At 48.5% G+C, this 13,446-nt stretch overlaps 1 protein-coding gene across 1 annotated transcript in view; it reads right to left on the reverse strand.

The window, feature by feature from the left end:
* Positions 1-7,074: 7,074 nt before the first annotated feature.
* Positions 7,075-13,446, reverse strand: part of Cyp4f22 (cytochrome P450 family 4 subfamily F member 22) — a 45,926-nt gene continuing 39,554 nt past the window's right edge. The window contains exons 12-15 of the mRNA XM_050146030.1: positions 10,885-11,018; positions 8,971-9,035; positions 8,338-8,420; positions 7,075-7,956 (exon numbers count right to left, since the gene is read on the reverse strand). Of these exons, the coding sequence (XP_050001987.1) occupies positions 7,779-7,956; positions 8,338-8,420; positions 8,971-9,035; positions 10,885-11,018 (460 nt within the window). The 3' untranslated portion in view covers positions 7,075-7,778. The remainder of the gene's footprint in view (positions 7,957-8,337; positions 8,421-8,970; positions 9,036-10,884; positions 11,019-13,446) is intronic.

Consider the following 13,446-nt stretch of genomic DNA (forward strand, 5'->3'; position numbering starts at 1 on the left):
CGTATGTACCTACACACACACACACACCAAGAGTACTACTAATAGTAATAGTAGTAGTAATATATATATAAGGAATATTGCTGAAGGGAATCCCTACTGGAAAATGGCCACCTAGAGGGGTTTTCCTGAGGTTAACCTCAGAGGCACACAGAGGCCACAGCAGCTGTAGTCCGGGCTATATTTCAAACTGGCAGAAACACTGAGCATCTTCCATCTGGCAATTCTTTTGCAAGCTTGAAAGATACATAAAGTAAGAGGTGCTTATCCCAAGAATAGTAGAGGCTTGCACCAAAATTCCACAAAAGCTCTGAGACTGAGCAGTGTGTGTCCAGCTAAGATTCCCTGCGTAGAGGACATGAGAGGCAGTTACTTAAAACTGGGAAGATGAAGCCTCAGTTCCAGTGGAAATCAGAAGACGTTGGAAATTGAATGTCCACTGAGGAAAGCTTCAGGCACAGAGTGGAGAGTCCATGTGAGCTTGGTAGGCAGACCTGGAGAGGCGGGGCTGCTGACGCCCAGATGAGGTGACCGCAAGCTCCAGGTGCTATATATGGATGGAGCTGAAGTTTTGTGTTTTCCTGACGGCAAGACTAAAAGTCTTGCTACACTCTCATTTCTCCCCTTTGTGGTGGGAAAAATCTATTCTGTATCATGGTGTATTTGGAATATGCAACTTGCTTATTGATCTTATAGGAATGAGATCCCCATTGAGAGACTGCCTTGATAGCTGGGTGGTGGTGGCACACACCTTTAATCCCACACTCGGAAGGCAAGAGCGGGTAGATCACTGAGTTCAAGGCTAGCCTGGTCTACAAAAAGAGTTCCAGGACTACATACACAAAGAAATCTTGTCTCAGAAGAAAAAAAAAGACTTCCAAAAAAAAGAGTAAATGAATTTTACGTTGTGGGATAAAAATGTGCCAATTGGTGCTGCGGATGGGATGCTATGATTCAGAGTGCTATGTACATGGAAGAGACAGCTCAGTGGCTAAGAACAAAGACCTCTCATCTAGAGGACCGGGGTCTGATTCCCAGCAACCAGGTAGCAAGCAGTTCACAGTTGCCTGTGACTCCAGTCCCAGGAAGTCTGAAGACTTCCTCCACAGGACACACATGGTATACAGACAGACATGTGGGCAAAACGTCCATAGTCATTTAACTAATTAGTTAAAAACAAAACACTGTGGTGGATGTGTTTAGGGACACTAGTCCTGGGGAGACGCAAATAAGTGTTCGCTCAGACAGGAAGTCAAGGACAGATGTGGCAAAAGCCCAGCCTGGTAAAGCAATGAGCTTGTTGGTATTTCTTACAGAAGTATGGGCAATCAAGGATGACTCGGAGAAAGCTGTATCATCAAAAGCTCGTTCCCAACATGGGTGATAGCTCACAGAATGTGGAACCCTGAAGCTCATTGCATGTACAACTTGAAGGCATCCCAATAGATCACAGAGCCACCCCACTATTCTTACAGATTACACCAACTCGGGGATGGGGGGCTGGTAAATCTGGTCAGTTTCTAGAGCTTTCTGGAGCTGTTGAGTTGTTTACTAAGATATAATTACATCAGTTTCTCCTTTCCCTTTCTTCCTTCCAACCCTTAACTTATACACACCCACACATACACACACACACACACACACACACACACACACACACACACCCCGTGCTCTCTCCCAAATTCATAGACTCTGGCCTCTTTTTCTTTAACTGATATATATCAGTTAAATATATGTATATATATTCCTATGTGCCTGTCAATGGATGTCTGGATGATTAAAAGTCATGTTCCATTATAAATACAATGGAGTATTACTCACCCCATAGAAATGTGTGAAACCACATCGTGTTCAGGAAAGAGCACAGAACTGGAGATCATCAGGTTTAGTGAAACACAAACATCACATTCCTTTTCCTTTGTGGGAGCTAGGAAGAGAAAGACACAAAATGGAGGGCCATTAGAGAAGAGAAGGAGAATAAAGTTAGGGAGGGATAGGAAAAGGTGATAGCAGGGATATGACCCGTGTATATTATGAAACTGTCACAGTGAACCCATTATTTGCACAATCAATAGACATTTTTTAAAAAGAGATACAACTCTTTTTTTTTCTTTCAAATAATCCAGGTATATCCAACCTGCAGCTTAAGGGCTACATGGTAGCCCCAGGACAGTTCTGAGTATCCCTAATACAAAATCATACACTTATTCAAATCCTTATAAGATTTGGTGGAAGGGGACTGGAAAGATGTCCCAGTGGTTGAGAGCCTGTGCCACTCTGCAGAGAACCTGAGTCTGGTTCCCAAATCAGTGGGCTCCAAATGTCTCTGCACTGTGAAGGGGTCCACGCACATACTTACACACGTAAGCAGCCTCTGCACTGCAAAGGGGGCTGCTCTCACTCACACACACATACTCACACACGTAGGCAGCTTCTACACTGCGAAGGGGCCTGCTTACACACACACACACACACACACACATACTCACACACGTAGGCACATAGCTAACATTTTCTTTTTTTTTTCTTTTTTTGGTAACTTGATTATGTATTTCTTAAGCACCAACTTCAAAGGTGACAATCATTTTAAAATGTCAAAATATTATACACATGAAGCCATCTAGCATTGGTTCTCCAGAGAACCCTACCAATTCAAGGCTGGAAGCCTAATTCCTCTCTCCTGGAATCTGGGCGGTCCCCATGACACCTTGGACATTGGTGTTTATGTCACAGATGCTGTACAGTTTCCTCCCAGGCCCATTGGACTACACAATCTTGGCCCCAATGGACACTGTAAGAGGGAGCCCCAGCAGCCCCACAGAGAGGCCTTACCTGAAAAGACCTGAGATGCCCAGCCATTTGTCCACCATGAGTCAGCCATCTTGGCAATGGCTTCTTCCCACTCAGACAGGATAATGTTCACTAGAGTATAGGAAGCCAGCCCTGTTGAGCCCTCACTAAAGCATGAATTTGTACATTTACAAGTGATTTCTCATACGTACTACTTTTTTTTTTAAACAAACAGCCAGGGAGGGAGGAAAGAAAATGGGGGGTAACAATACTCCTTAGCACATGATTAGAATGGGCAGGTTGAAGCATGTGTTGACACCCGCTTTGGTGGCAGAAGGAGGACATATACACCAGCTATGATGTTGGGGTCATTTTGTCAAAGAACTCACTGCTATGAATGCTTGTCATGAATTCTCTGACCCTCAGCAGGCTGTTGGGAAAGCACTGACCGTCTGACTTGGGATCAGACAGACTAAGGTCAAGGCTGGGCTCTGCCACTCACCAACTATGTGTGGCTTGAGCAAGTGATTTACCCTCTAAGATCAAATCCCTCCTTGGTAATCAGGACACAAGAATATGACTATAGGAGTCAGGGGAACCAGCCAGTATCATGTCTTGTGAGTGTGAGCTCAATATCAGACCCTGATACAAGGATTCCAGGGCAAAGACTTTCCCTGGCAGCAATCCCAAGACAAGGTTTAACTGCCAGGCATCTCTTTGGGAGGGGATTTCGGGAAACACCAGAAACATTCCATGGGAAGTGGGCTGGGAAAGGGCGATGGCAGTTTCAAGAAAGTTTGTGCTGTGGACAAGCAGTGTTCAGTTCTGGACAGAGAGCAAGGAACACCAACCTCAGAGTCATCCCTGCCAGAGCGAAAACCTGTTTCTGCTTCCAAGGACAGTGTCCCTCCGGAGTGTGGCGCCTGCGCAAAAAGGGTCAAACCTGAAGACTAGGGCAGAGAGCTGCGGCGCTGACCATGAGCACGGCTGTGTGCACAGTCGTAAGCACAGTGGTGTCTCTCCTGCTTTGCCACCAATACATGCACACATAATCACATACACACGGGCATGCTCATTTACATAATACACAAATGTTCATGCACATAAACATTTGCACAGACCCTGAGATGTGTGCATTCAGTTGCCTAGACACATTCAGGGTCACAGGTACACACAAGTCAATTGGCAGGTGTTCACACATAAACATGGGGATTCTTGGAGGAAGAATGTCTGGACTGGTGTTACTAACCAGCAGGGGGAGCTTCTTACACACATACGAGAAGAATAGGGTGCCTCCTCCCCAGCCTCGTGGTCTGAAAAGGATCAGTCACTGAAATTGCAGTCAAAATGGAAAGGGATTTAAAAAAAAAAAAATCAATCCCACAGACTGCGTACACATAGTCCTGGTGATGTATACCTGCAATCTCAATACACATGAGAGTAGAGGCAAGAAATTCAGGAGTTCAGAGTCACCCTTAGTGGCTATATAGGTGGTTCCAGGCCACCCTAGGCTACATGAGACTCTGTCTCAAGAAAGGAGGAGGGGCTTGAAGATGCGGCAGCCCCCTAAACTCTGGCGCTATCCCTCCCTTCCTCCTCTCATTTATTCGCCCTCACAGGGATTATGAAATGGTAGGACTCATGGTACCAGGGAAATTGAGCCGCAGAGAAGAGCAATCCGAAGCCCACAACCACCTCTAGGAAGCGGCCCTACCAAAGTTAGATATTGGCTCCCAAGACCAAGTGTTTGTGATTGTTTTGTTTTGCCATGTTACTGGAGGGTGACAAGGTTGCACATGACAGAAGTAGAAAGGTATTGGAAAATGATGCGCGTTTGAAGCCCCTCCATCGTGGCGACGATGTGGGAGCAACAGCACCACCGAAGGTCACGTGGCTTAGGTAGAACCCGGGTCGGCCAGTTTAGAAGCTCAACCCACTAGTACCGCGGACAGTGGACACGGGCCGACGATCCCACAACATGCCACCAGAGGTCGCCCCAGGACACACAGCGGCGCTGCCACCGTCTTCAAATTCAATTGAGCGGATCTTCCCAGACACCTGCTGACTCTCGGCGCTGCACAGTGGCCTAGGGACCCAACCAGACAGGAACCCTGAAAGATGCTGCAGGAGAGGATCTGCGCTGAGACCCCAAGATAAGGATAGTTAGTGAGTTGCTTCCCTATGGGGCCTCAGTTTCAGCGTCTATTAAACGAGATAATCAGAAGTCATCTAAACTGTGGAGCTGTGCCTGGATTAAATGAGAGCCTGTAGAAAGACAACGGAACCAAGTGACGAGAGTCCTTCCATCTGGAGTTCAAGGCTAGCTTGGCCCAGGTGGAAACCCCGTCTCAAGGAAACAAGGACTAGATATGCATGTCCATCTCTGCCAAGCCTTACGAGAGCACATAGGAAGAATTAGGTATCACCCGAATCTCATTCGGACATTAACTGTGGAGTGCTCCAAAGCTTCATGCACCTGTGTGTGCACATTACAGTACATTCACATGCACACGCAAATGTAAGGACACACACAGGGTCTTCGTCGGGGTGTGGGGGGGGTGATGTTTCTTGTAATGCTGAGATCAAACTCAAGAGCTCCAACACACATTAGAGCAAGTGTAGTGCTCTGCTAAACGAGCTACAGTCCCACCCCAACCCTCTTAGTTTTGTCTTTACTTTTTTTTTTCCAGACACACTCTCTGTATATAGTCCTGGCTGTCCTGTAGCTCCCTGTATAGACCAAGCTGGCTTCACACTCACAGAGATCCACTTGCCTCTGCCTCTGGAGTGCTGAGATGAAAGATAAGTGCCACCAAGCCCAGCTTCCTAAGTCTTGAAATGTTATCTAAACACGTAGACTTCCAAAATGTACGTCCCAGCCTGGAATCTGCATTCAGGCTCAAGGCCTATTCAACAGGGGTACAACTCAGTGGTAGCGTGTTTGCCTAGCACGCACAAGGCCCGAGATTTGATTCCCACGCTGCACACATCTAAGTGCCTCTTTCACATCTCAAAAACTGACACCCTGATCTCACCAAGACATCGCCTCTGCTCTGCACCCCTACGTCAGTCAGCCTGTGGCAGGTCCACTTTGCCAAGAGATTGAGCCCAAACCTAGAGCCTCCCCACCTTCTACTGAACCCCACATAGGCAAACCTGCCAGAACTTCCTCCATGGAATGGTCGCTCCTCCCAAGAATCCTGCCACCTTGATCCCTCTATAGCACTGTCAGGACCAACACAGCCACCTCCATCTGACCGGTCCCCTTTGCCTCTTGAAGTGTCCATTCAACACAGCAGCTGACCAATCGTGTCCCACCTCTGTTCAGGCCCCTCTGTGGTTCCCCGTCTCTTCTCACAAGAGAATACTGTCCTCCAGACAGTATCCTCCAGGGTGCTCAGTGAACATGCTGGTTTCTTTACTTACCTATTGTCATTCGTCACCTTGCCCTCTAAATGTCACATACGTATGCATGGCTCTTAACAGATGCCTATTAATATTGGATGAATTGATACTGCCAATATCATCACTGCCCCCAACGTTAATATTCTGCATGTCAGCAATTACTCCACGGCCTGGCTCCCTCAGTCAGGCGTGGGTGCCTCCCTTACTTCCTCCCTCCTTTTGGTTCCACAGTTAGCTAACTACCCAGATCCAGAGCCATCCTGTCTGGGCCTAATTCCTATCTTTCCCCGGACCCTAACTCGCAGTACACCTCCTTCATACTAAGCCTGATCTAACCATGTCCTTCCCTGTCCCTGCTCACACCTGCCATGACTCCCTGGCCACTATCCTTCCTCCACTCTGCTCCCACCACGCAGATGGACGCAAACAGCTCTGCTTGGTGTGAGTTCCTACAGTTCTTCACGATCTTCCCCAGCCCAGGCCTTTGCCCACACTCTTCCTCTGCCTGCGACTCTTCCCTCCTGACCAGCTTCCAATCTTCAGCATCAAAGTTCCCCTGGCCCTTCACTCCCCACACCTGTCATATCCATCCAGAACCAGGGTCTCATGTTTGAAGCATTTGTCATGGGTTTCAAATAAATCGCTGATATGTATAATTGTTCGTTCAGCATCTGCTTCTCCCGAACGAGAGTAGGCACTAGGCTGGCCTGTGCTCCCGGCCCCACGACAGTAGCCATTGAATTAATTTGCAATCTATTGACCAAATAAACAGCGCACAAACTGCCCCCCAAAATCCGAGTTTAGTTCGAGAACAAACAGCTTCCCCCCCCAGTCACTCCCCAACCGCCAAGAACCCCTCCTCCCCATCTTGGGCTCCGGATCTGGCATGGGTTGAGGCGCAAGGTGAAAGCGTCCCTTTGCTTTTCCTCTTAAAAAGTGAGAAAACTCAGCAAAGGGATGGTGACCAAGAAGGAGGGGGCTTGTAAGGGTCCGGGTTTCAAAACAACAACAACAAAGCAAACAGCCAAAGTCCTGAGATTCAGCTTGTGCAGTCCTTCCGCATAGGTGCGAGTCTTAGAAAGGTGATGTTGAAGGTTCAGGGCTGCAACCCCAGGCTCCAGCTTCTAAAACCTCAGTTTAGAAGCTAACCTGGGCGAAGCCGGAGGTAGGACGAGTATCCAGTCCCAGCATTGAGTCTTAGGTCTAAGGAAGGTTCTGTGGGTCAGGTCTGGGAACCTGAATCCGCGGGGCCAGGTTGATCTGCCTTGTCTTGGGAGCGTGGCCCAAGCCCGAGGGGGCGGGGCCTAGCCTGATTCCCTCACGCTGGTAGGTAGATGAGGGTAAATTAAGGCGGGACTTTGACCTCAAATGGAGAAATCAGATCCCAAGTGGCTGGGCCTTGTCCTGAGGGGCGTGGTCGTCACCAACAAGAGGCTCCTCCACAAAGCTTTAACCTCCGGTACTTTCGAGGAGCTTAGTCTATGCCTTCAAGATCCTGGAGGCGGACCCAGACCCTTGGAGGCGTGGTCTAGGCCTGAGTGGGCGGAGCTTGAACCCCGGGATCCGCCGGGCCCCTCCCGGCACGTTCAGGCCCTCGGGGGCAGAGGCTCCACATTGAGCCAAAGCCCGTTTTCCGTGCGCAGAATGAGCTCCGGCTTCCGCCGCACCTTGTGCGTTCGGTCCACGCTCAAGCGGAAGCGCAGCAGTGTCAGGGCCACGACCACTCGCATCTCTGCCAAGGCGAAGCTCTGCCCAATGCAGTTCCTGCAGGAAGGGTTCAAATGAGAGGCAAGGATCCTTAGGACGTGCAACCCTGGAGTCAAAGGTTCAAACCCTACTACTATAGTACATCCTGATGGATGAGCACCCTTATCTGACCTTCAGTTCCTGTCTCTGTAGAAACGAAGACCACATCACAGAGCTGTAAGAAATGTGTGAGTCCAAAAACCCGGGCTAACATACAGGAGGGGTACCCTGTCCTCAAGGATGGAATTGCCATCTGATTCCGAACCCAAAGGGACTTGTGTTGCCAGAAATTACCTGTGGGTGAATCTTGGTCTCTACTTCCGTGGAGGACACCCCTGACCTGACACTGGCCCAGTCCCTCCCATTGGTGGCAACATCTCAGGTCAGTAGAAGCCTTACCTGGGACCTGCTGAGAAAGGTATGAAGGCCAGTGGGGAGCGCTGCTGTGGGATGTCCGGGTCAAAGCGGTAAGGATTGTACACCTGGAGAGGAATTGCCTGGGTGAGTCTGGGGACTGGCCCAACTGCCTGCTCTGCACCTCAACCTCTGAGGGCCCCTGCAGCTGGAACACCGCAGAGCCATCTGTTCCAGCCTACCGACACTACAGTTTAGCTATGCCTATCTCCTGTGGTCAAGTGCCTGGTCCAGGCTCTTTTCTACCTCAGGGGCCTTTTGCGCTTGCTTTTTCCTGAGCTTGGAAAGGGCTTCTCAGCTCAAACACCGTCTGGACTTCAAGGCCTCTCCTAACCCCCTGAGGGAAATGCTTCCATCTCACCTGTTTTTACTTTCTAAGAGCGTTTAGCAGTTCCCAAAGTGATCTTATCTATTGGCTTGCTGTCCTGAGGGCAAAGGCGGTGTCGTTGTAGGTTCTCAGTACTGAGCGCTGAACACAGCCCGGTAGTCGCTCAGCTCAGTGACTGTTGACCTCCTAACAAGGACTGACTGCAGCTGGGGGGGGGGGCGGAGGGCCAGTTCCTGCAACCAGCCCTGAGAAGGATCCACGGCCACGGGAGGACAAAGGGAGGAACTTACCTTAGAGTCAGGCCACACTAGGGGGTTGTAGTGTGTCCCATAGATACTGAGCAGACAGATAATACCTGTAGAGACATTTGGAATCAGTGGGGCCCAAGGGAGCCTTTGAGGGCGCGCGGGCGCGCGCGCACACACACACACACACACACACACACACACACACACACACCTGCTTCTCTCTGCAGTCAGGGAGAGACTACTGCCAGCTACCACCACTTCCTGTCCGTCCTTTTCTGAGAACATTTGCTGCCTTGTCTGTTCTCCCTGCCTCTCTAGCAAACCCCATCACCTGACTGTCCATACAGAACATCTTTTCTGCTCACAGGTATAGCAATGCTCCCTCAACGTGTAGCTCCTCCTCTGGATAGAGTCGGGTGCCTGCACTCGGCCCTCAAGGCCATTCATTCACCACCTGCACCCTGAAGTTCTGCTCCATAAACATCCTTGTCTTATGTCATTATGTGGAGAATGGCTGTCCACATTTCTTCCCTGGATGAGGTCTTCCTTCCATCCTGGGCTTCTCAAGCCAGCCTCTTCCTTTTGCTCATCCTTGATGGCACATGGACAGGAATGTGTGGAGCCTACGGCAGCTCTCCAGAAACTGGGTGGTACTTCAGTCTGAGCCCCAAGCATCACCCCAAATATAGCTTGGCTCCCAGGGGAGAGATGGCTACTGAATAAACCTAACCTTCTGGGTCAGAATTTTTCTTAAAAAGGCTCTGCAGGCAGAAGTGCTTGCTGTGAAATCCTGTGGACCTGGTTTCAAACCTTAGAACTCACGGTAAAAGAAAAGAATTGACTGCTGAAAACTGTCCTGACCTCTATATATGCGCATGTGCACGCACACACACACACACACACACACACACACACACACAAGGGGTAGTGGTAATAATAATAAAAAGGGGGTAGCAGTAGTAATAACAAAATGAGAATAATTTGTTTTAAAGAAACTAACCCTCTACCATCAGCGCCCACCCAGGTCCAGGCCTGTCCACTCTGGCTACAGACACATCTAACCTCCTCCACACACACCCAGGCTGCCCTCTGGGCCTGCCAGTTAGATCAACTTATTGCAGTCTAGAATCACCTGGAAAAGGAGTCTCAGTGAGGGGCTGCCTCGTTAGACTGGTCTGTAGACATGTCAGTGAGAAGTTTTCCTATTCAAAATTTATTTTTATTTTATATGTACTGGTATGTGTGTATGTATCTTATGTATGACTTATGTATGAAGGTGCCCACAGAGACCAGAAGTGAGTGTCAGATACCCTGGCTCTGGAATTATGGGTAGATGTGAACTGCCCAGCAAGGTGCTTGGAACTAAAATCAGGTCCTCTACAATAATAGCAAGCCCTTTTATTCTTTTTTATAAATTTTTAGGTTCATTTATTTATTTATTTATTGTGTGTATGAGTATTTTACCTGCATGTATGTATACCTGGTGCCTACAGAGTTAAGAACAGGGTATCGGATCCCCTGGGACTAGAGTTACAGACAGTTGTGAGCCACCATATGGGTACGGGGAGCCAGCGCTCTTAAAGCGCTGAGCCATGTCTCCAGGCCCCATAAAAGATCTTCTTAACTAGATTACTTATGGTGCGAAGACGCACTGAATGTGAGTGGTACCATTTCATGGGCTAGGACTTGGACTGAATAAAAAGGAGAGAACTGAACACTGGCATGCGTGGAGTCATTCCTTGCTCTCTGCTTTTGTCTGTGGCTGCAATACCCTAACCCATCCACCAAAAACACTTTACCCCTAAAATCTCTTTTGCCGGGATATGTATATTGTCACATCAGCAGGAAATGAAATAAGACGCCCACATCACTAACAACAGACACACAGGCATTGTAGGGGTCCTGCACCCACAGCAGGCGTGGCTGGAACCCTGTAAACCATGCCGGAGCAGGCACCTTTGGGAATGATGCGCCCGTCTGGCAGCTTGATGTCCTCGGTGCATCGGCGAGAGATGAGCGTCACGGGTGGGAACTGGCGGAGGCTCTCCTTGATACACATGGTGGTGAAGGGCAGCTGAGTCAGGTCGTCCCTGAAGAGAAAGGAACTGTGACTCCTCCTCAAACACACGCACGCACACATGTGTAATCCCCCGAACACACGCATGCACACACGGGAATGGTTTTCGTAGAACCAATTCAGAGATCCTCCATGACCCCACAGCTTCTGCAGTCTGCAGTGTCCCAGGCTGGGGTCAGGAGTGTGACTGGCCAGGAAGGAAGAAAGATGTTCTAAAGAGACCCTGCACCTCTCTATCTGAGGATCTGACTACTCAAGCAATGGAGTCCAGGAAACTGGAATTCCTCCAGGGATCTAATGCCAGGAAAGGGGAAAATGTAAAGGCTCATCACCCAGGAGGGAAACTCTCTCCCAGGAAGAGACTTACAGTTAGATCCCTTTACAGTACATATGGTGATGAGCCAATCCCGGGTGGAACCACACCTTGACAGGGCTGCTTACACACACATCTATAACTCTGGCCTCTCCTTAAACCTTAACCCCATTCCAGGGCCACAAAAATGGACTTGAGAAAGTAACACTGTTACTTTTTGGCCTCTGCCTCCTCCCCTTCCCAATGTGGCCACTTTCAATAAATCTCCTTTTTCTGGTTCCCATTAGTAATTTGGCTGCTTTAACTGAGTAATGGAAAATGTGCTACTGAACCTGGTTTGTTGAAGGCACTGACTGTGACGTCAAGCCTCATAACAAACTCTTAGGATACAAAGTATCTGAGCACCATGCCTATATTCCAGTTACCTGGGATGCTGTGCTAGAGAGTGAGTTCAAAGTCAACCCAAGCAACTTAGTGAGGCCCTATCCTTAAACAGAGCAAAACAAACACCAGAAGAAGGCAGTGAGAAGGCTCAGTGAGTTAAGCTTGCTTCCAAGCCTGACTATCTGGATTCAATCCCTGGAGAAGGAGCAAGCCAACTCCTGCAGGTTATCCTCCAACATCCACATGTATACAGTAATACACACGTGCATGCACACACACACACACACACATGTTAGATAAATAAATAGATGTAATAGAAACAAAAAAGGAAAGGATGACCAAGGATGTTTCTCAGTGATAGTCCAACTGGTTGGTATATATGAGGTCCCAGGTTCAGACACAATTATCTGACCATCAGCCGGTCAGAGTAGTGACAAAAAAAAAACAGCAAGCAATGGGACTGGCTGCTGGGGCCAGCACTAACCTAGCATTGATGAATTGCTGTGCAATCACAGGAGGTACCAGAGTAGTTGGGAACCTAAGAGCAGGAGCAAGTTACCAGCCTGTATGCACCCTTTGCAGATTTCATCTGTTGTATTTTCTGTTTCATTGCCAATTTCAGAATAGCTTATTGTACTCAGAAATCCAAAATGGACTAGTTATAAGTATTAGTTCATTTTTTTAAAAATCAAAACTCTTTCTTTCTTGTGCGGGCGTGCATGCATGTATGTGTGCACTGCATTGTTTGGGACAAAGTTCTGTTATGTAGCTTAAGCTAATCACGATCTTACTGCAATCCTCCTGTCTCAGCCTCCAGAACTAGACTTGTGCACCACCACATCTAACTCTAACAGGTTAGTTTGGGGTGTATCTGTCACGTGTATGCAGATGCCCATGATGGCCAGAAGGGGGCACCATATCACCTGTACTTGGAATGACAAGCAATGGTGAGCTGCTCAGTGCTCGGATTGGAATTCAGGACCCCTTAACCACTGTGCCATATCTCCAGCCCCAGAGAAGCTTTATGTGGCTGTCATGAAGTGCCCAAGCCAGGCCCAGTGTCTCTCTCTCTTTACTGTCTATTGATTGAGCTACAGAGCTCTAAGCTCCTTCTCTGGCACCATGTCTGCCTGCATGCTGCCATGCTTCCTGCCATGATGGAAATGGACTAAACTCTGAAACTATAAACAAGCCCCAGTCAAATACCTTCCTTTATAAAACAGTTGCCATAGTCATGATGTCTCTTTATAGCAATAAAACAATAACTAAAACACCAGCTTTTTTTTTTTTAGCGTGATTTTCTTTCATGTTCACAAGGCAACATTTTGCCAACTATGGCATCTCCCAGACCTCTTTTGGTTTTTTTTTTTTTTTTTTTTGGAAACAGTGACTCATATAGCCCTGGCTGGCCTCAAACACAATTGTAGACAAGGCTGACCTTGAACTCTTCCTGCTTCAGCCTTTGAAAGGCTGGAGTGGCTGGTGGGCCACCACTCCTGGCTACAGGGCTCGGCTCTGCATCCCTCAGAGTCAGCTCACAGCTCAAGACTGTCTTCCTGCTCTCTCTTCTGCACTTCTTCCCTGCAAACATGATCACCCTGGCATGCCGCTGCCTCCAAACTGAAACATTCCTTCCCAGAGGGTGATGTGTCTACAGGCATTCTTCTCAGGACACTGGGACCTTCTCGCCCCACTCTTGTTGAGTTTCACCGTGGAACTTGCCTCCTCTACAATGTTTTGGTGC

The sequence above is a fragment of the Alexandromys fortis genome, unplaced genomic scaffold (genome assembly GCF_014885135.2).
Source record: "Alexandromys fortis isolate MF-2015 unplaced genomic scaffold, M_Fortis_MF-2015_v1.1 scaffold_42, whole genome shotgun sequence".
NCBI lineage: Eukaryota > Metazoa > Chordata > Mammalia > Rodentia > Cricetidae > Alexandromys > Alexandromys fortis.